Source organism: Trachurus japonicus, chromosome 17 (assembly GCF_045865225.1).
Source record: "Trachurus japonicus isolate A0001 chromosome 17, Traja_1.0".
In the NCBI taxonomy this organism is placed as follows: Eukaryota; Metazoa; Chordata; class Actinopteri; order Carangiformes; family Carangidae; genus Trachurus; species Trachurus japonicus.
The window spans coordinates 28,545,899-28,569,240 of record NC_140923.1 but is presented as its reverse complement, the minus strand read 5'-3'; the positions used below and the strand labels follow the sequence as shown (position 1 = coordinate 28,569,240).

The 23,342-nt window shown below is 40.3% G+C and overlaps 1 protein-coding gene across 1 annotated transcript in view; it reads right to left on the bottom strand.

Moving 5' to 3' along the window:
• Nucleotides 1-1,344: 1,344 nt before the first annotated feature.
• The window catches only part of LOC146970866 (cadherin-12-like), a 41,663-nt gene continuing 19,665 nt past the window's right edge, over nt 1,345-23,342 (bottom strand). The window contains exons 7-12 of the mRNA XM_085804788.1: nt 6,810-7,063; nt 6,325-6,461; nt 5,249-5,370; nt 5,021-5,135; nt 3,807-4,058; nt 1,345-2,185 (exon numbers count right to left, since the gene is read on the bottom strand). Of these exons, the coding sequence (XP_085660914.1) occupies nt 1,572-2,185; nt 3,807-4,058; nt 5,021-5,135; nt 5,249-5,370; nt 6,325-6,461; nt 6,810-7,063 (1,494 nt within the window). The 3' untranslated portion in view covers nt 1,345-1,571. The remainder of the gene's footprint in view (nt 2,186-3,806; nt 4,059-5,020; nt 5,136-5,248; nt 5,371-6,324; nt 6,462-6,809; nt 7,064-23,342) is intronic.

Here is a 23,342-nt window from a genome sequence, read left to right as displayed (position 1 = left end):
CTTATTAGTAATTATTAAGCACATATTAACACCTTATTCTACATAGACTTATTCTACCTCTATTACACCATGAATTAAGATTTTTCCTGATATTAACTCCTTATTATCGCTTATTCATTGTAAATTAATGCATTAATGCTATACTAATTCAGAGTGATAAAGGAAGAATTACTGTCCTTGTGCTACTGCCCCTGTACAAGGCCCCAATAACCCACTGGTTATTCACATCATTATTCAGAAACAACAATGCATTAATTTACAATGAATAAGCGATAATAAGCAGTTAATATCAGGAAAAATCTTAACTCACGGTGTAATAGAGGTAGAATAAGGCTATGTAGAATAAGGTGTTAATACGTGCATAATAATTATTAATAAGGAGCTAGTAAGCTACTTATATGCATATTAATAAGCACCTAGTTAATGGTGAATATGTGTTCCCTAATCTAAAGTGTTACCGTTAAGGCAAAGATTGTTGTTGTGTTGATAGCTGTGCAGCTGAAGGTGGGGTATATGTGTATGGTTTGAAAAATATCTGATTTGGAAATGTATAATGTTGAATTGAAGGTTTCAGTAACCTAATATTAAGCGTTTTTTAGAGTTAATATTGTAAAATCATGACACTTACATTTCTGAGAAATACATAAATCTTAGATTTGGACAGAGGCCAGTGTGATCTTTGATAAAATATGCTTATAGTACAAAATCTTTAAACATTTTTGCTTTAAAACACATTTTTTGGTGGGTGATGGAAATGACCATTTTTTTGCCGAGTCTGGAAAAAATGCCAAAAATTTAATATTAATCATGAAAAATTATTACAGCCAACATCATGGCAGGTATCTAGGCAGAATGGGAATACAAAGTATACCAATAATCGAATTTTAAAATGCTTCTGAATTTTCTGAAAATGTCCAGGTCAAAAGGTACCATAGTTGGAGACACACCCTATTACAGACATTTATTTACTCCCAAATTGGCAGGAACAGTTTGGGGAGGACTGGGCCCAGTGCAGTGGATGAGTCTGTTGTGAAAGAACTTGACTGGTTCAATACATCACAACCACATCCAACTTTGAGAGATTTGGGGTCAGGTCTCAGCCAACAATCTGATGTCTCTTAAAATGGGCAAAAATGAACACAGACACAACCTTGTAGAATCCTTCCATGAAGAGTGGAAGCTGTTATATTTGTGAAGGCAGGACCAACTCCATATCTCTTATGGAATGGGATATCATAAAAACTCCTGTAAGATGTACTGTGTAAGTGGTCCATTACCTCTCTCCATATACAAAAATAGCTGTTTAGAAATCTGATAAAACTTCAGGATCGAAATCAAAACTTTGGTTGAAGATATTTATTATTGGACAACATGAATTAATTAAATTACCTGTAAACATATATTGTCTCAGGCACTTTGAAGAGCTATAAAATTACCTTTTCACACACCTTAGTACTAACTCACATACAGTTCTTTCTATATGGTCCTCACATCATTCTAGCAGTGCCTGGCACAGTAAAAAAAAAAAAAAAAACTGGCTGCCCAATGTCTCTCTCCTGTTCAACTTCCGCTCAGCTGTTCTTAGACAGAAAAGGTGGTCTGTCCAGGATACTAGCCAGTGTTTTGAACGGATACCCCCAATCCCCAAGGGAAGTAAAATCTCCTGAACTGTCAATTACCCATGGCTCCTCAATGGAGCTGAGCGAGCCAGTCACAGAACCATCCCCTTCATAGGCATAAGTTGCGAGAGAATCGTAGGGCGGCGCGGCGTAACCCTGATGGCTCTCCTCCAGTCGATGTTCAATGAACTCCCTGATCATTTCAGCATCACCCTCAGTCACTCTTCCACGGGAAGGGAGCTGTGCCTTGTTGTTCACAGCAACAATAACACTGCTGGCTGTTTCACGATGGATGTCAGGGGACCTGACATCCTCACAGCGACCAGTGAGATGACGTAGAACCCCGTCTCCGTAGCCATTCTTCTCTTTCTTGGAGGTGACGCTGTGAGTGCTGGCGTGCCGCGAGTGTCTGTTACACAGAGTGCCCATGTCAAAGGCATGAGTGTCAGCTTCCCCGCCACCCTCATCATCATAGTGAATGACATTATCACGAATATCCTCCTTTGATGTCATCATAGTCTCTTTCATCTTTTGGTGCTTTTGGCTCATGTATAATCCTGACATAACTGCAAGACATAAGGAAAATGAAGTGGTGGGTTAGGTGAAGGACAACTATAAATCATATATCTAAGACAATGTAAATGGAACATATTTCTTTGCATTAAGTTCAGCCAGTGACCAAACCAAATTGAACCAAAACTTCACCCAAAACTCAGTCTTCCCAACAAAAAGAAAGTATGCTTACCAACTATTCATTGCTTAAAAAACTCCCCCAAATCCTGCTGGTCCATCATGTATTTTATTTCAGTAGAAACATAAAAAAGGGTAAGGAGAGGTTTACTCTACTCAACTGAACTGAACTTTTTTTTTTTTTTTTTTACATGTTGACTGATTTGGGTATATGAAGAGACATAAATTATATTTTGATATTCTGCAGCATTGGTCTTGTGTAGTGTTTGGTGAGTATATTGTATATTTGCACTTTCTCTGTGTACTTCACTTACATTGCTCTAATCACTGACAAGTAGAATTGCTAAAGGTGTTTTAGGTTAAATACAGCAGTGTGTAACTCATTCAAATAGAATGGAGTCATATGAAACATGTGTGCTTTGATATGGTACAAAAATATGATTTTAAGTAGTGTATAGTTTTGACCATGGACTCTCTTTTTCGACATGAATGTACAACACATCCCCCTCACATAAGTGAACATACAGTGAATGGACACTGAGTTTGTGGACTCTGCAAGTACCTGGATGTTCATCTTAACAATGACTCAGACTATGCAAACAAAACTAGCGCACTGGACAAAGCAGGCTGTAGGCTATCTGCTATGGAGACTCAGGACTTGTTGAGTGCAAGGAGCATAGACCCGTGGTGTGTGAGGGAGAGACACAGGTCTAACAATCAGTATAATAACTTCACTAATCAATCATTTTTCAATTTTTTTAATGAATTCGATTATGATTCAATGAATAATTAATTAATAATGAAATGTTAAATTATTTAAAGGGATATTTCAACATTTAGCAAATTCGCCTATTGTCATAATCCCTAGAGTCTTAGGAGTAGGTTCATTAACTTTAATTGTCGGTGCAAGCTGTTTTTAGATCAGCAGGGCAGAGACGTGACCTCTGCATGGTGTGCAGTATTTCCCGGCTTTCCCAAATCAAACTCATCAAATACACAATCCGACAACTCCAAAACGCTCTGGTGGGATTATGTTTAGCTCAGTTGGTAGAGCACCCGCCCCATGTGTTGAGGCTATAGTCCTCACTGCAGGCGGCCCCGGTTCGAATCTGCGTTCGGTACCTGCATGTCACTCCCATTTCCTGTCTCTCTCAACTGTCTTATCAAATAAAGGCATGAAAAAGCCAAAAAAAATATACTTAAAAAAAAAAAGACTATAAGGATTATGACAATAGGTGAATTTGCCAAAATGTTGAAATATCCCTTTAATTAATTAATTCATAAGGCCTCATATTACACAGCATTAGGTTCTACATGCATGGCAGACATCAATCACAAACACAGATTTGCCACAGGAAACAGACCTAATAGACACACCATCTCTCAGTATGAGACTGTACATTTTTCAAATATATATCAAAGCTGGTTTGAGTACCACAAGCAGTGTTTTGGGATTTGTATAAACCAAATCGTTGAAGTTATGTAGTAGGAACATACCTGTCAGCAGAACTACGCACAGCAATATAGCCATCAAAGCTCCAGTGCTGAGGCCCACAGGCAGGAAGATGGCCTCTGCTGAGCAGGTCAGCAGTGGACCTCCCACCTCACATGAACACACTCGGATGGTGAGGGTGGCTGTGCTGCTCTGTGCAGGATAACCACTGTCTTCAACCACGATGGGAACAAAAAAGATATCTTGCAGCTGCCGCTGAAAACCTGACCGCCGAGTCACAACGCCAGCAGTGTTGTCTGAAAATCAAAAGGGAGGCATGACACCACTGTTACACTGTTGCTCTGGTTGCCTTGTAACTTGCACACATTACTAACTAAACCAGTTGTGACTTAGTCATGTGACACACTTATGGTTACATTCAGAGCCTGTGTAATGATGATGATTCATACTGGAACAAAAAAAGGATGAACAATATATACAGAGGACAGAGTATTTGTTTGTGTGAGGATACACAGTAAGAGAAAATTCTAAATAGCAATAGGACATCAGGGAGCCCCCACACAGAGGCCAACTTTCTTGCATTGGAAGGAGACCAATGCCAGCCCGCTCTTATCGCTGCCATTATGGGTGTGTGACATAAGGTATGTGCTATATAAGACCGTGCACCCAACAGGTTGCACAGATGAACTGAAATACCTTTTTCAGTAAAATAGGTAATGCAATGATGGGTAATTTATGAATGTTTATATTTACAGTATATAAATATAAAGAAATACTTTTTGATTCCTAAAATGTAACTATGGTTGTGCACAGGTCAAATACTATTTACACTGTCATTGAGCTGTGTTTTTCAGTTTATGTTTTGTTCAGTTTTTAATTTCAGAAATGCTACTAATTTTGTCAATTACCTTATACATTACTTTTATGGTTGCTTTTGCTAATATTTAAAAAGATTTTTTTTGTTGAATTACATGTCACATTTCAGTTTAATTATTGTCATTTTGAAATACAGTGGGAAAGTAGAACTCGAAATAACTGTGAAATTGATGAAACAGATTTTTTGGAATAATATTTTTTTCAGTTGACAGAGAAGAAGTCATAGATATTGCTCCCCAATGATCCTCAATCAGCAAACCAATTTTTAATTGATATTTGCTAATATGAAATAAAATGCAAATCATGCATACATTATTAACACAATAAAATAGTCAAAATTACAGTTAATTGTAAAAATCTTCTTTCCACTCCATTAACTTACTTCCAAAATCTCGAACTGTGAAGTTCCTGTTGCGGAGCTCTCTGGGTGTCTTGAAGAAAAACCTCTGGCCAACAGGAGGAAGGTCCTTGTCAACAGCACTCACTATCTGGATCACCTGATCGCGGAGCCAAAGAGACAATAGTAAATCAGGGACCCCTTAATATCAGGAACAGACATGAAACAAGTTCAATATATCCAAATCCAATCAATAGTTAAACCTTAGATTACCTGTCCAATTCCAGAGTTTTCACAGACAAAGGTATCTGAGGGAACAGCCAGCTCAGGAGGGAACTCATTCACATCCAGGATGTTGACTGTCACTGACACTCTGGTGGACAGCAGAGGGTTGTCTGTAAGGGTCAACATGAAGTAATAGGTTATATACTCATGGACACAGCCTGATATCTATGGAGGCCTTTAAATGACTATATACTGTATATATAAAACGGAAAGGTGAAATCTGGCAATCTGATTGGTTGTTAACTGTGATATACTGTAATGAGCGTATACCACAGCTACTATTCTAAATCCTTATCACAGCATAGGCTATCACTCCGCGTCAGGCACATATGACTGGTATGAATGGAAGTTTGTTGTCTTGTATCCATGCAGTCGGTAGCAAAAGACAGTCGGTGTTTTCACGACGTTAGACTAAATTAGTTGAATTCACATGTTTAAGGTTAACTTTCAGCTCCCGGGAGGGTTAACAATGGTAGAGTGGATTGAACAGTGACTTTCACCTGAAAATAAAAAGCAGAGGAAAAGACGGTGGGACTATTTTTTTCACAGTGGGGCTATTTTATTAGATAATATGTATTTCTGGTTGAATAAAAACTACATGAAATTGATTGTATATTCCTCTTTCATATTGCCATATTAGTAACCGTTTCATACCATTATACCACGGCAAAGGGGCGTTCTTCGTCCCTCCCCTTCGTGTCAGGCCTCTCGTGCGTTATTATTAGGGCCACGGGCAATCGCCACGAGCACTGGCCCCTACAGCTACTGTATGAAATATCTGCAGGGGCTTTCCCCCCGAGGCACTATTGTTATACTGTGGGGTTTTTTCTTCTTCTTCTTCATCTTCATCTTCCGTATCAAATTTCGGTTCGCTACTCGTCCTACAGCTTTGAGAGGACCCAGGCGAATTATAAATCTGTCTTGATCGGGATCGGTGTGCTTCAATTCAGCTGTTGGATGTTATGTGGTGGTTCTGTGAATGTTGCACTGTGTATAAAGCATTTTGAGCTAGTTGACCTTGTATGTGCTTATGGGATGGACTTTACTGGTTGTGAAATACTTACTGACTTTGGTTGCTACTGCAGTGACATTGTGCTGAACAGCTGTCTCTCTGTCCATGTAATCATTTGTGGAAATGGTTCCCTCAATAGTGTCAATATCAAAACAGCTGTCAGACTCTGTATGCCATTCCAGTGAATACCTGCAGAGACAAGACCAGTCCAAATGAGAGAGTAAAAGTTCAAGTGGTGAGCTGAGTGGCCAGTCATCAAAGGATGCGGAGAAAAGCGTTAACATTAATGGGTTACAATGTTTAAAAAGTGCAAAATTCTAGTTTTCGGCAGCTGTGAAGCTGTTTATGTTTTGTAGCAATTTCACCCTTTAGTGATCGTTACCCAGTTACTTAGGGACACATAACTGACAGTGTGTCCTAGCATGTCCCAGGATGTAAAAAAAACAAAACAATTGACGTCTCTTGTTTACCTGAACCGTGTCTATGCACGATATCCTGTGCAATTCCAAATACAAGCTTATGAAAAAAATGAGTTACCTGACAGCACTACTGCTAGCATCCAGGTCATGAGCTGTCACTGAGCCAATGATGGTTCCTGGGGGAGTGTCCTCATACACATCCACGGAATAGGAGGTCTTGGTGAAGACAGGAGGCTCCTCTATGTCGAGAACATTCACTTTTACTGTCGCTGAGTCCTGGAAGGGCCCCATGTGGAGAAAACGGGGGTCCAGCTGAGTGTTGGACGCCTGCACCTTGAAAGTGTATGACTTCTTGGTTTCATAGTCAAGAGTCTACAGAAACACAAGAATGAAGGTATGGATAGTGGACTTTTAATAACCATGTAATACTGCATAGTATACTAGTATGTACTAAAAAAAAGTAATCATAATTCCAGGACATGAGCTTCAACTGGTAGCTCTGAGTTGTTACTCAAGGAGTTTGTTCAGGACAGGAGCTTCTTTACATTACTTGGAGTCAATTGCTCTGAAGTTGCCTTTTCATATGCAATGTCAACAGTGTCCACAAGGGGGAGCCAGAGCAACGCAATACACAGACATCTGTCTCTATCAGGCGAAAGATTGCCATGAATGAAATGATTAGTCAAGAACAATGTTTTGTTCACTAGGTGGCGCTGTGAGTAGATGTCAGACGTGTGAAGGAAGTATTTGAGTTTCATCAAATGTGAAATTTGGGAGGGATGACATTTCCTCCTTAATTTGACTGCAGAAAACATGCATGTAAGGGGATGCCACTCTCAAAGATAGTGGATGACAATCAATCATGAACACAATGACAGAAGGCAGATATGCAGCAGAAAACTGTCAAAATGCTCCAGATCACTCCAGATGTGCGAGGTAAGTTATTTCAGAGATTTAAGAGAATGAGACATGTACTTGGTCTGATATAAAGGGGAACAGAGACTTCTGACTTTCGCAGATATTATAGTGGCCATTTGTACCTCATACAACCCCACTTCAAAAAAGCTGAACTATCCCTTTAAGGTTAAATAACAGTTTGAACATTTTTTTGACAGCCTAAACATGCTTGTAAACTAAGAAACTTTGCACAAACATCAGGTCTGGTGGAAACTTTGGGGTATTTTACACACGGTCGAGGCAAAATTCAACTTCAATAGTGCCCCTGGACTATTCTAAGATCCATCCATAAGGGGCTTGTAGTAGGTGTATGAGAATCGGTAGATGCACAGAAAAGCTCTGGCAGCCATATGTGCCCTTTTGGTGTCACTTTTGTGAAATTGGGACCTCATACCTCAATTAACTCCTCCTAAAATTTTAATCTGTTGACTTCATAAACATGACTGCTAAAAATGGCGTGGCAAATGGCCTTAATAATAATAATAATAATAAATTTAATTTGTAATGCACTTTTCATCGGCACGATCTCAAAGTGCTACAATTGTTAAAACAAGGTAGGGAAAGTAGAGTTAAAAACAGGGTAGAAGGAAGAGTTAAAAATGTTAAAAACAGGGTGAAGGAAATAAAAACATGCTCAATAAAAACAACAAAGCAGGGTTAAAATCACTATGTGGTTAACATTTAAAGGCCTTTCTAAATAAAAAGGTTTTCAGGCCTGTTTTAAAAGAGTCTAAGCTCTGAGCAGCCCTCAGCTGGGTTGGGAGGCTGTTCCAGAGGCGTGGTGCAGCCGAGCAAAAGGCTCGGTCTCCCATGGTGGAGAGCCTGGTGCTAGGGACTTGGAGGAGCAGAGTATTGGTGGATCTGAGGGTGCGGGTGGTGGACTGTAAGGTGATGAGTTCTTGGAGGTATGTGGGTGCAAGTCCATGAATGCATTTATGGGTAAGTAACAGGATTTTGTAATTGATACGGGATGAAACAGGGAGCCAGTGCAGCGATTTGAGGATGGGAGTGATATGTTCGTGTTTACGGGCCCTCATCAGGACCCTGGCAGCGCTGTTTTGGATGTATTGCAGCCTCTGGATGGTTTTGCCAGGTATCCCGATGAGGAGCCCGTTACAGTAGTCCAGCCTTGAGGAAATGAAGGCATGGACCAGTTGTTCTGCTGCTGGGAGGGATAGAGTGGGGCGGAGTTTGGAAATGTTGCGGAGATGGTAGAATGAAGTTTTGCACAGATGTTTTATGTGATCGTTGAAGGTCAGGTGGGGGTCAAACCGGACTCCCAGGTTTGTTGCTGAGGAGGAGAAAGGAATGATCTGTCCGTCAAAGGTAAGTTGAGATATGGGTGAGGAGTGAACCTGATGTGGGGTACCAATGAGGAGTGCTTCCGTTTTATTGCTGTTTAGTTGAAGGGAGTTGTTATTCATCCATGTCTTGATTTCCTCAAGGCAGGAGGTGAGGGATGACAGGGCTGTGGAGGGGTTAGGGGCGGTTTTGATGTATAATTGTGTGTCATCAGCATAACAGTGGAAGGAGAGTCCGTGTTTGCTGATGACTTGACCGAGGGGAAGCATGTAGGTGGTGAAGAGGATGGGGGCAAGGACTGACCCCTGGGGGTCACCACAGGTGACGCGGAGTTTCCTGGACTCACATCCTCCGAGCGAGACATGTAGTGCGTTGTCTGTCAGTTGGACGATGTTATGGAGACGCTCAAGGAGGATAGTGTGGTCCACGGTGTCGAAGGCTGCGGTTAAGTCCAGAAGGATGAGAAGTGATGGTGACCCTGAGTCAGCGGCCATCAGAAGGTCATTCGTCACCCTGAGCAAAGCTGTCTCGGTGCTATGGGCTGAACGAAAGCCTGACTGAAATTTTTCAAACAGGTTGTTATGTGTGAGGTGGTCCTGGAGCTGTGTGGCAACTGTTTTCTCGAGTATCTTGGATAGAAAGGGGAGGTTTGAAATAGGCCTGTAGTTTGCGAGATTGTCCGGGTCCAGGGAGGGTTTCTTCAGGAGGGGACGGATGACAGCAGCTTTGAGAGCAGGTGGGACATGAGCAGTTTGAAGTGAAAGGTTAACAGCCTGAGTGATAATTGGGGTGAGGATGGAGATGTGTGACTTAAGCAGTGGTGATGGGAAGGGGTCTAAGCAGCAGGTGGTCGGTTTCATCTCAATTTGGCTCTGCTGAACCTCGGAGAAGCAGGGGAGGGGTAGAGGACTCCCCACCAGGGGGTTGGAAGCAGAGGGAGAGGTGTAACTGGGCAACAGAGAGCGGATGTTGTCGACTTTAGATCTAAAAAAGTCAATAAAGCTGTTGCATCGCTCAACTGTAGCTTCAGTCAGTGAGGGTGATTGTGGCTTCAGAAGGTGGTTTATCGTGGAGAAGAGTTTCTCCCTTATAGCACCAAAACCCATCCATGTTGGAGTAAATGGACAAAGATTGGTAGGTCCATTGACCCTGTCAAGACACACAGAAAAACTTCTTGCAGCCATTTTAGCTAGAGATGTGTGTTTACTAGTGCTGGGCCGTTAACGGCGTTAACGTGCTGCGTTAACGTGAGACTCTTATTGCGCGATAAGAAAATTATAGCCGTTAATCTATTCTCAAAGTTGTCTGGGGGCTGGGTCAACATGCACCTTGTACAAAGCAGGTCGTGGAGCTGTGCACCGTGGACGTGCACGAAAAAAACAAGAGTCACACCGAATTTCCCTCTGCTGTATTTTTTATTTCAATTAAATGACAGGTAGACCGCTCGGTTCATTGTAAAACATTAATTTATTGACGTAACGTGGTGATTTCTGTACAGAGCCCTGAGGCTGCGCTGCTCTTCTGTCCAGTAAGTTTCACCTTTCATTCAAACTGCGGCTTCCACAGTTGTTAGGTTTCATCAATGAGACCAACATTTATATATTTAAAAAGAATTAAACCACCGGCGGAAAACCTCTAAAAACCTGCGGGTAAGTTACTCTGCTCGTTTTCTCCCCGAGGGATGCCGACGGCGACGCAGGCTGACCGCCACGTCAGCTGACCGGTGTCACCGGAGGCAGCTGCGTCTGTGACGAGCTGCTGCTGCTGCTGCTCCCGGTCGGCTGCTCTCACAACGTCGGAGCAAACAGGCGTTATTTGGATAAACTAACCACAAAGTGGGGATCTACACGGTTAGATTCCCTCTGAAAAAATATTAAAACGTAATAAAGTGACATATTAACAGCTCCACAGCGGGAATTAAAACAGCTGCTTTACCACTGTCGCTTGGAGCGAATCACACATGTACAGTAGCCTACATAGTAGGAGTCGTTACATCCGCGCATGTTGGAAAAAGAAGAGCGTCAGGTGCTGCACAGTGTCAGGTAGCCTATAACTTCCAACCTGATCTCACAGAAATGCGTGAAATGACCACGAACACCTAGTACCAGATTCCGTGCTCCTTTCACGTAATGTGTTAAATTACGTGAAAGAAGCACGGAAACAGTCTCCACTGAAAGCCAATGAGTCCAATTTCCGTGAGATGGCCACGCAAACCGTGTCGTGGTGGATGCACGCATTTTCAGCTTCAAAGACAACACCCCCAGTGCGTCAACAGCCTGACGAACGGTCACTGTCCCTCCTCGTCACATGCTTAGGTGCCCGTTTTTTTTTTTTTTTTTTTTTTTTACTTTTCCTTAAAGCTTTATTGAACCTGATGCTGCTGTGTCTGACGTAGTTTACAGCAAGGACGTCCTTTCGGTTATCTATTTATTTATTTATTTAGTGATCATGGTGTTTGGTGCAGAATAATCAATCAATAAATAAATAAATTAGGTCGGAAGCTACGTCAGACCGGGTGGGGGGGGGGGGGGGGGGTGGATTCTACAGGTGAAGACCACTTCCGCGTTCAAAAAGCTGCTCTGTTTAATCAATATTCTGAAGAAAGATCTGATTATTAGCCATAACGCTGTAACCATCCAAGGAAGACTGTGTAACAATATTATGTGCTTCTGCTGAGTCCAAAAGCCCTGTGTAATATCAACTTTATTTTAAGAAAACACGTTTTGTTTCCAATGTCATATCACGGAGAAGCACTACATTACCCATAATCCTCATATTTATCAGCGACGTGTCTGATTGGTTGAGCTTGCTGTTACCAGCAAATGAAAAAATAAAACAAATTGAGCTTATATTATTTTCTTAGTAAATAAAAGGTCTTAACATCTTTTTTGTTTTCAACATTGAATAAAAAAAACGGTGCTATATTGTTAAAATTCAACAATAAAGTGCATACAAGTTGGCTTGACTTCTTTCTTTTTTTCTTTTTTTTCATAATTTTCACCAGCATCTTTCTGGTCCACATCACATCACATTTAATGTAATTTTTAATTCAATGAGTGACATTTTATTTTTTATCTGAAAAACATTATTATGAATTCAAGGGTCAGATGTAACTGATTAGTGTTAAATTTAACCTTTTTGACCCTGTTTCCTTGAATAAATCACTAAGACTTTGATGCGGGAAGCTGAGATTTTGATTTGATTTTGTTCAGAGCACTAGGGACAAAGTTTCTGTAGAATTTCAGACCGGTCGGACCTCCAGAAGGGTCACAGCTGACCGTCCAGGCTCGTTTCTCGGCCTTCAAAGCCTAGATTTAGAAGCCTTTTGTCTAATAACGTTATACATCCTTGGGGTTATAAGGCTGAAAGTTTCATGTATTTGTCCGGGGGCCTAAGGCCACCCACCATGTGCAATTTCAAACCCGTGCAACCTTCACAAGTGTCAAAGGTCACTGATTTGTGACCTTTTTGACCCCGTTTCCTTGAATAAAACACCAAGACTTTGATGCGGGAAGCTGAGATTTTAAAATGTGGTCCAGAATGTCTAGTAGATTGTGTGTGCAAAAGATTCAGAGCTCTGTGACATTCAGAAGGGTCACAAATAGCCAAAAAGCAATGCTGCTTTCTCTGACCTCTTATTAAAGGAGAAATGTTGCAATTCTTTAATAGCTTCCAGATGCTTTGGCCTATCAGGCTGAATTTTTAGCTAAAGGAGCTGGTGTACGATCAGGAAGTAGGGGAGCTGTGCATAAAGCCAATTGGTAAGTGTCAAAGGTCACAGGGGTCAAACATCAAAGTGAATCCAGCCATTCCTGCTTTTTCTCAACAAAACATACACGCTTTAAGTTATCATCATGAAATATAAATATGTTCTATATCAGAGAGTCCTCTATCAGAATATTTTGGTCCCGTTGCTCTAGGGGCCCCGGGGGCCACTTGGCTTTCCCATGCTCCCACAGAGTTGGGCCTCGGGGTGATGGTTAAGGGCCTCACCATGAGTCCACAGGCCAAGTTTCAAGTGATTTGGTCGGTTTCTATGGAAACGGCGGCCTCAAGGATACAGAGGAATGCGGCTGTTTGAAGCCCCGCCTCTCGAAAAGTAATGGCTCAATCAGGACCAAACACACATCTACGCGTTCGTCTTGGGCCCCCGAACCATATATTACGAAATCAGAACTGTACGACTTTTGGAAATGTGTTTTGTCTATTTTGGCTTTTCTGACTAAGAGGGTCTATAAGGGCGCTATAAGGGCGCTATAAGTCTGACAGACACTGAGTCAGAAAAGCCGAAACAGACAAAACACATTTCCAAAAGTCGTACAGTTCTGATTTCGTAATATATGGTTCGGGGGCCCAAGACGAACGCGTAGATGTGTGTTCGGTCCTGATTGAGCCATTACTTTTCGAGAGGCGGGGCTTCAAACAGCCGCATTCCTCTGTATCCTTGAGGCCGCTGTTTCCATAGAAACCGACCAAATCACTTGAAACTTGGTCTGTGGACTCATGGTGAGGCCCTTATCCATCACCCCGAGGCCCAACTCTGTGGGAGCATGGGAAAGCCAAGTGGCCCCCCGGGGCCCCTAGAGCAACGGGACCAAAATATTCTGATAGAGGACTCTCTGATATACAACCTATTAATATTTCATGATGATAACTTAAAGCGTGTATGTTTTTGTTGAGAAAAAGCAGGAATGGCTGGATTCACTTTGATGTTTGACCCCTGTGACCTTTGACACTTACCAATTGGCTTTATGCACAGCTCCTCTACTTCCTGATCGTACACCAGCTCCTTTAGCTAAAAATTCAGCCTGATAGGCCAAAGCATCTGGAAGCTATTAAAGAATTGCAACATTTCTCCTTTAATAAGAGGTCAGAGAAAGCAGCATTGCTTTTTGGCTATTTGTGACCCTTCTGAATGTCACAGAGCTCTGAATCTTTGCACACACAATCTACTAGACATTCTGGACAACCTATCAAAATCTCAGCTTCCCGCATCAAAGTCTTGGTGTTTTATTCAAGGAAACGGGGTCAAAAAGGTCACAAATCAGTGACCTTTGACACTTGTGAAGGTCGCACGGGTTTGAAATTGCACATGGTGGGTGGCCTTAGGCCCCCGGACAAATACATGAAACTTTCAGCCTTATAACCCCAAGGATGTATAACGTTATTAGACAAAAGGCTTCTAAATCTAGGCTTTGAAGGCCGAGAAACGAGCCTGGACGGTCAGCTGTGACCCTTCTGGATGTCCGACAGGTCTGAAATTCTACAGAAACTTTGTCCCTAGTGCTCTGAACAAAATCAAATCAAAATCTCAGCTTCCCGCATCAAAGTCTTAGTGATTTATTCAAGGAAACAGGGTCAAAAAGGTTAAATTTAACACTAATCAGTTACCTCTGACCCTTGAATTCATAATAATGTTTTTCAGATAAAAAATAAAATGTCACTCATTGAATTAAATTACATTAAATGTGATGTGATGTGGACCAGAAAGATGCTGGTGAAAATTATGAAAAAAAAGAAAAAAAGAAAGAAGTCAAGCCAACTTGTATGCACTTTATTGTTGAATTTTAACAATATAGCACCGTTTTTTTATTCAATGTTGAAAACAAAAAAGATGTTAAGACCTTTTAGTTACTAAGAAAATAATATAAGCTCAATTTGTTTTATTTTTTCATTTGCTGGTAACAGCAAGCTCAACCAATCAGACACGTCGCTGATAAATATGAGGATTATGGGTAATGTAGTGCTTCTCCGTGATATGACATTGGAAACAAAACGTGTTTTCTTAAAATAAAGTTGATATTACACAGGGCTTTTGGACTCAGCAGAAGCACATAATATTGTTACACAGTCTTCCTTGGATGGTTACAGCGTTATGGCTAATAATCAGATCTTTCTTCAGAATATTGATTAAACAGAGCAGCTTTTTGAACGCGGAAGTGGTCTTCACCTGTAGAATCCACCCCCCCCCCCCCGGTCTGCACTGTAAATTGTAATAAGTTCACTTTACTTAAAAAAAGTGAGGAAACCGATTGCCTCAAAATTTCCAAGTAAAGTAGCTAATTAATTTTAAGGTGATATAGCTGAAAATAACTGTGTTTATACAACTCAGATAATGGCAGTAAACTTGAGTGAAGTTAACTCAAAATCATTAGTTAGGTTGACTATAAAATGCCAATTATGACTACTTAAACTTGTGAGTTATGTTAATTAAACAGTACTCGTGAAAATAAGTTACCCTTACAAGTTTTACAAGTTCACATTACTAGAAAAATATCAGGAAACCGATTGCCTTGATATGTTCAAGTAAGCTGAACTAAAAGTGATAAGCTATTGAAACTAAGAGACAACAGACAACAGTTTGAATGGAAATCAAAGTTTAATAATCAAACTTTTTTTGTTCTGAACACAAATACATGTAAAAAATAGGGTCCAGGCTCAGGTACACACTTACTAAACTTTTTTTTAATATTACATATTTTGTATGTAAAATAAGATCACTATTTCAACTGAATGCACAACTGTAATCATGATGTTTAAGACAACTCCCACTGAAACCTGCTCAGAGCTTTTTTGATTTAAATTCTTAGTGGATGAGTTTAGAACTGCACTATCAATAGATATATCTTTCAACATAGTATATTAAGTCTGAGATAACTGGCTAAAGAAGCTAATGCTGGTAATCAGTATCACCACAATCATGTCAGCATTAACACAAAAGGAAAAAGAAAAGCTAAAAGGAAAGTAGTTTCTTCTCATGAACATACACGATTTAGTAAAACAATTTAGTAGTCTGAAAGGGCGATGGGGCTCCCTCCCACAAAAAAGGATCTAACAAGAAAAAAATATAACTTTTCCAATAAGGGTAAAGGATTCAATGTGACCCATAATGTCACGTCACATTCACATTGTGAACACATTCAGTCATTGCATCAGAAGATTTTTGAGTGATTGCATTTTTGGTTTTAGGGATTTATGTCCAAGTGTCCAAGCACCTTTTGGATGAGGTCAAAAGTGTACTTCAGTTGTTGGCATGTGGAAGATTTCCAAGGTCATCCATGACAATTCTTCCTTCCAAAATGATTGCAGTACCTGAAGACTGAAGCGCAGTGAGTCAGGGGAAGCCTGTCTGTCCTCAGGAACGATGGTCAGGATCCCAAAGGGGGGGGGGGGGGGGGAGACATGTCTGGGTCTTCGCAGTCCTAACAACAATAGCAGCAATAACACCAAAATTACATATCAGATGTCACCTTGAATTTCCACGGCAGTGAAAAAATAGTGATAAAGACAACTTACAAAGCATGTCTTGAAGAAGTCTGTTCTCATCTCCAAGGATCACAGGAAGGCCACAGAGGACTGCCGTTCACTTCACAGCAATATCTGTACTGACAAATGTAGAACATACATCACTTAAAGGACAATCAATTAATAGCTCTGCACACACAATGGGGTTGAGTATTTTGTTCCCCACATGATAAAAAATGTGTTACTTTGTATCTGAGAAACTTACCTCTGGTGTGACTTGTTACAGATACTTAAGTTTCTGGCCAACACTTCCCCCCTTGCTCTTGAAAATCGTGTCTGTTTTTTGAGGGAAAAAACAGACAAATTATTATTCAAAGTAGAGATTTATTATACATCTTAAAACATGTTTGGAGGGAATCTTTCTCATGACTGAATCGTCACGTGACACCATGTTCATTGAGAATTTGCTGAATGGCATGGAGTGAGGCTAAATTATGCTCAAGTTGATGCTATAAATGATACAAATTTTTGATTTGAGCTTCTGCCTCAGTTTTGTCTTGCTTTGTAGGATCACTAGAAAAATCTTCAACTTCATGTACATCTTGTGACATGCCTGGATCTGAATCAGGTGTGCTGGCAATGTCAGGCTTCAGCCGCTTCTGACAGGGAAGGGAAGCCAGTCTTGAATAATAGCTTAGCCCTCTTTTCAGAAGAAAACAAGCAGTACTTACATGTCCAAGGCATTCTGTCTAAAGAAATAAAAACCTGCAAAAGAAACAACAATATCAATCAGTTAAACTGTAACTAACTCATAGCACAATATTAGAGCTGTACATGATATAACAAAACTTATCAACCAGCTCTGTGTCTGTGGCTCTCTCTTTCGCACACGCACACGCACACAAACACAGGCACATGGACAGGTCATAAACAAACGTGCTAAATCGCGCTAACTGCTACCCCCCCTCCCCCCCAACTTCACCGTCTCACCGTCCGACCGACGGGGAACGGCCGCGGGGGGCTTTTTCAACCGTTAATATGCACGCTGTGTTTGCTGAAACCCCAGTAAATCCCTAAATGTTAACGTTACACTATCCGAGTAACGTTACATGAAGAGCTAGTTAGCTTTAGCTTTCACATGACTGCAAAGGACCGACTGGCAGCAACAACAAAAATGAAAAAAACTGAACAAACAGATAAATTATATAATGAGATAATAATGACTACAAGTTTGCTACATATACAAAACCAGTGAAACTTACCGTGTCTCTAGCTGCTGCAGCAGCCGCCTTGTTGTTGACGGTTTACCGGGAGCTTCATTCAAAGCACGTCGTCACTCGTCAGTGGGCGACTGCGCATGTGCGTTCGACGAGCGCTGCCGAATGCTGCCGAGTTCCTGCTGGTGATGCAGATGGGTCTTGCTCACTCAAACCTCTAAGTACAGGTTACTTGCAGCTGATGAGTTTGATTACTTGCCTCAGTAGAAAGTTGTCTTTACTAAGTAAAAGTGAGGATAGTCAACAGAGTAAGCTGAAATGAGTTAAGGTCACTTTTCTTTTTAAGTGAGATATACAATTACATTTTACAGTGTGACGTAGCTTCCGACCTAATTTATTTATTTATTGATTGATTATTCTGCACCAAACACCATGATCACTAAATAAATAAATAAATAGATAACCGAAAGGACGTCCTTGCTGTAAACTACGTCAGACACAGCAGCATCAGGTTCAATAAAGCTTTAAGGAAAAGTAAAAAAAAAACAAAACAAAAAAACGGGCACCTAAGCATGTGACGAGGAGGGACAGTGACCGTTCGTCAGGCTGTTGACGCACTGGGGGTGTTGTCTTTGAAGCTGAAAATGCGTGCATCCACCACGACACGGTTTGCGTGGCCATCTCACGGAATTTGGACTCATTGGCTTTCAGTGGAGACTGTTTCCGTGCTTCTTTCACGTAATATAACACATTACGTGAAAGGAGCACGGAATCTGGTACTAGGTGTTCGTGGTCATTTCACGCATTTCTGTGAGATCAGGTTGATAACTTCATATGAACGCAGCTCAAAGCGACCCGGTGCCTCTCGCGGTGACCAAGCTCAGATAAATACATTGGATCAGCTGTAGCACTGCGTGTCCTCCCGCATAAAGCCGCAATATACCGCTCCTATAAAAAAAAAAAAAAAGATGCACGTCTCAGACTGTCTGCTTCCCAGATGAACAGCTGACATGTGGTCAAGACGTACAGAGACCTGTCACAGTGTCACCTGTGCATTGATATAAACTTCAACCTCAGACTGTCTGCTTCCCAGATGATCACACAGGGAGATCATGAAGCTGCTTGTGTGATGAGTGTGTTACAGAGTTCTGTATCAATGTTTAGGTTTATTCGTCAGTGCTATGTTGTCATAATAATTAATATATGCTGAGAAACAAGCTTGTAAATCAAACAAATCCTACAGGAAAGACCAATTTATGTTTAATGAATCAAATATTGTTTTGGTCATAGTAATTGTTAACAAATAGGCTATGTTTAATTCTCTTCTCTTTTTTTTGGAGGGGGGGGGGGGGCGCACAGCTGTTTATTTTTCAATAAGGGGGGCTCACTCTCTCACACTTTGAAAACCCCTGGGTTAGAGCCTATTATGTTATATATACAAATATGAATTTATCGGTACCGGCAATGAGAACCAGGAAATTATGGGTTATTGGTAGAAATTTTTCATATCGTGCATCACTTGAATGCCTTCATCAGAATTCAAATGAGCCATTTTAATCTAGATTAATCTAGATTAACTCCAAGATTGCAGTGAGATTAATCTAGATTAAAAAAATTAATCTATGCCCAGCACTAGTGTTTACAAATGAAAAACATGACACTTTTCATTGAAACCTACAGTATATGTCATGTGTCAGTGTTTCAAAATTGGGATTGACCTAGAGTAAAGACATACAGCTTTCTAATGCATTACCCTCTGTCATAATTGTTGAATTAGGAATTCAGACAACATGTTGTATGATGACAGTGACCTACCTAAATCTACTTCAAATCAAAACAGGTACAAATCAACCAACTAGAATACAGCAAATAACTCACTAACCAACCAGAATATGTGTAAAAGCACATGACTGACCAGGACCAGCCAGAATACGGCTACAATAAACCAATTAGAATCCATTCATCCATTGTCTATATGTCTTGTCCATGCAGGGTTGCAGGGGGGTTGAAGCTGATCTCAGGGGACAGAGGCTGAGGGCGGGGTATACCCTGGGCAGATAGCCAGTCTATCATAGGGCCAACACACGTACTAACTGTATAGAGACGAACCACATATGCACACGTATGGGCAATTAAGAGTCGCCAATTAACCTACTGCACATGTATTTCGACTGCAGGCCTGTTAAAGTTAGAGCCACAAATTAATGACCAGTCACAATGCTGCAAGAAAAACTCATTTTTACATTAAGGAATTCAGGATGTTTTGTGAGGTTTTGTGATGAATAACCCCAAAATGTAATGGCTCTGACACTGGCTTTCGCTGGTGCAGAGGTGTAACAATGGGTTAGAACAAGAAGAAAGTGATGTTATGTTGCAGGCAAAGTGTTGCACACCTCTACCCCTCACCAAGGTGACAACAATCTTTTTTTTTTTTTTACTTTTTTTTTAAAGTCACCACGTGTTTGTATATTTACATGTACACATGAAAAAAGGTCACGTAACATAGACAACATAACAGTCACAACATCATACACATGGAAAAAAAAAAAAGAAAAACATATAACATCAACAATCACATAGACAAACACTCAGAAAATAAATAATAAATAAACATTTAAAAAAAGATAATAATAAAAAAATAAAAAAAATCACAACAAGCAGGATAATCACAGTTACAACAACAACATTATGATGATTAAATCAATTGTAGTAGGTTGACCACTTGGCCCATCTTATCTCATAAAGTCTGAGGTTACCCCTCATTTTATATGTTACATACTCCATTTGATGTACCTGTTGAATGGTGTCCCTCCATTTTTCTATTGTTGGCTGGGTTTTCTGAAGCCAGTTTCTGGTGATTTGTTTTAGAGCAGTTATACGCAGCACCCTGAGCAAATAGTCATCATTTTCCTCATGGGGTGTGTCTATGGTCCTTCCCAATAGCATATAATCCATATTTAGTTGTACAGCACATCTTAAAATATGACTGATTTCTTTCTGTACCTTTTCCCAGAATATTTGCAAAATTGGACATGACCAGAATATATGTTGAACATTAGCGTATGGTTCGCCACATTCCCTCCAGCAGCTTGCTGATATTTTATTATTATATTTAGCTTGCTGCACTGGTGTTATGAAGTATCGTGATTGTATTTTCCATGCATATTCCCTCCAATACGGCGATACAGTTGTTGTATGAACATTCTGATTCATTTCCTTCCAACTCTCCTCTGATAGGTCTATATTCAATTCTTCTTCCCATTTCAGTTTTGCCTTTATATATTTACAGTTATTTTCCAAAATAGTATATACAGCCGAGATTTGATGTGGAACTTTAATTTTATCATAATTCTTTATAAAAAATTGTACCAGTGGATGTAAGTCTCTACTGGTCTTATTTTTTATTTCACTATTTTGGATATAACTTCTTATTTGTAAATATCGGAAGAAGTGGGAATGCGGCAAACGATACGCTTTACTTAAAGCAGAACTAAGTGATATATTTGTGTTAATATAAGTCTTAAATAGTTATATCTTCCGACAGCAATCACTTACATAGAGTGTTTGGTCTGAATCACGGGTCTCTCAGTCACTCTGCTCTGCTCTGAGCCGAAGAGAAAACATTTATCGTATCCTACAGTTTTTATCCAATGAGGAGAGAGAACGGCATGCAGGGCTGTGTGTGCAGCCAAGGGACGCCGTGAATGTGGTGACGTAGGGACGAGGACTGTTATGGTGCGTTCAAGGAAACTCGTATTTTTCCGATCGTGAAGTGGTACCAGGTCGATCTGGTACGAGTTCACCGGTTGGAAGTTACGAGTGGCCGTTATAGTGACTTTCACCGGTAAAACAGGTCGGAAAAACACGAGTGGGTTGCCTGAAACGCTATAAAGTCGTAAGTTGTGACTTGAAGCTGTAATTTACGATTTCAAAAGCCTGACTGGAACGCAGTATTAGCGAAAACGACCCGACCACTTACTTCTGCTTTAAAGATTCAAATTGTATTATTCCCCTCTCATTTAAACACTGCCCAAAAATGGTCAGTCCCTTTTGTGCCCAGATGTCGAAGGCATCATCCGTTTTGTTAGGCATGAATTCAGGGTCTTCTTTTATCTCTCTCAGAGCCAGTAAGTCTTTCTTTACTTCAACAACATTTTTAATTCTAGCCCAAATTTCTAGAGTGTTTCTAAGTGATATATTATCTTTTACTGGTACTTTTCGTTGGTATTCTGTACAGAAAGGAATCGTTTTTATTGAACCATGACACATAAACATCTCTATTGATCTCCACTTTGCCTCTGAGTTGTCATTTAACCAGGTACGTATGTGCTTCATTTGTGCTGTCATATAATAATGCTTCAAGTTTGGGAGGGCAAGTCCCCCCCTCTCTTTGGGCATTTTCAAAGTCTTCATCTTAACTCTAGGTTTCTTATCATCCCATATAAATGTACCAATCATTGTATCCCAGATTTTGAAAGTGTTCACACATATATATAGTGGTATTGTTTGAAATAAAAATAAGAAACGAGGGAGTACATTCATTCTGATTGCATCTATTCTTCTACCCAAAGACCATATGGCTAATTTCCACCTATGCATATCCTGTCTAACATGTGCTTCCAAGTCTTTGTAATTCAACTGATACAATAATTTGTTATTCTCTGGTAGCACAGTTCCTAGGTACTTTATTCTATCCCTGTCCCACTGCCATGGGTAGTTACTCTTCACCTCTCTACTTACTGGGGCTCCTAGAACCATTGCTTCACACTTCTGTATATTTAGTTTATATCCTGACACATTACTATAATTATCAATAACCTGCATAAGAGCTGGTAGTGATTTTTCTAGATTTTTAAGATATAAGACCACGTCGTCCACATATAAAGCCAATTTATGAGATTTCTATGCTACTTTCACCCCCTCGATTTCGTTAGTTGCTCTAATACATGCTGCCAGGGGTTCAATACAGATTGCAAAGATCAGAGGGGATAGGGGATCTCCCTGTCTTGTTCCCCGTTGTAATTCAAAACTATCCGAGAGAGTCCCATTTACTCTGATCTGTGCTTTTGAACTACTATACATAGCATGGAGCCATTTGATAAAGGTGTCATGAAAACCAAATTTGCTACAAGTTTCAAATATAAAAGGCCATGACACCCTGTCAAAGGCCTTTTCGGCATCCAGGGTAAGAATCAGCGTTTGAGTGTTCATTTTCTTTGAGAAATCTATTATATTCAATGTTCGTCTTACGTTATCTGATAAATATCTATCTGGAATAAAACCAGTTTGGTCAGGGTCTATAATAAATGGGATGATCTTTGATAATCTATTTGCTATAATGCTGCTTAGCAGCTTCTGGTCCACATTTAATAAAGTTATGGGTCTATAGGATTCACAACTTGTAGGGTCTTTCCCTTCTTTATGTATGACTGTAACTATTGAGTTACGCCATGTATTTGCCCACTGACCATGGTTTAGTGCCCAATTGAAGGCTCTTTCCAAAACCAACAGTAACTCTTTGCTAAATTCTTTATAAAATTCCCCTGTAAAACCATCGCTTCCTGGGCATTTGCCGTTCTTTAACTTTTTTATCACCACCATGATCTCCTCTGGGGTAACTGCTGATGTCAAGTTTGCATTTTGTTCAACTGTTACTTGCGGTAAGTTTATTCCAGATAGATATTCCTTAACTCCGTTTTGCTGAGTCAAATTATTGTCTGAACTATACAATTGTTCATAATATTTAGAAAATTCATGTGCAATATCCCTCTTGCCTTTAACCATTACGTCCCTAGTTTGATTTTTGATTGCTACTATATTTGATTTTTCCTGTTGTTTTTTTAATTTATAGGCCAAATTTTTCATTGCTTTTGCCACGCTGTCAAAATATTTCTGTTTTGTAAAAACCAGAGCTTTCTCTGCTTCCATAG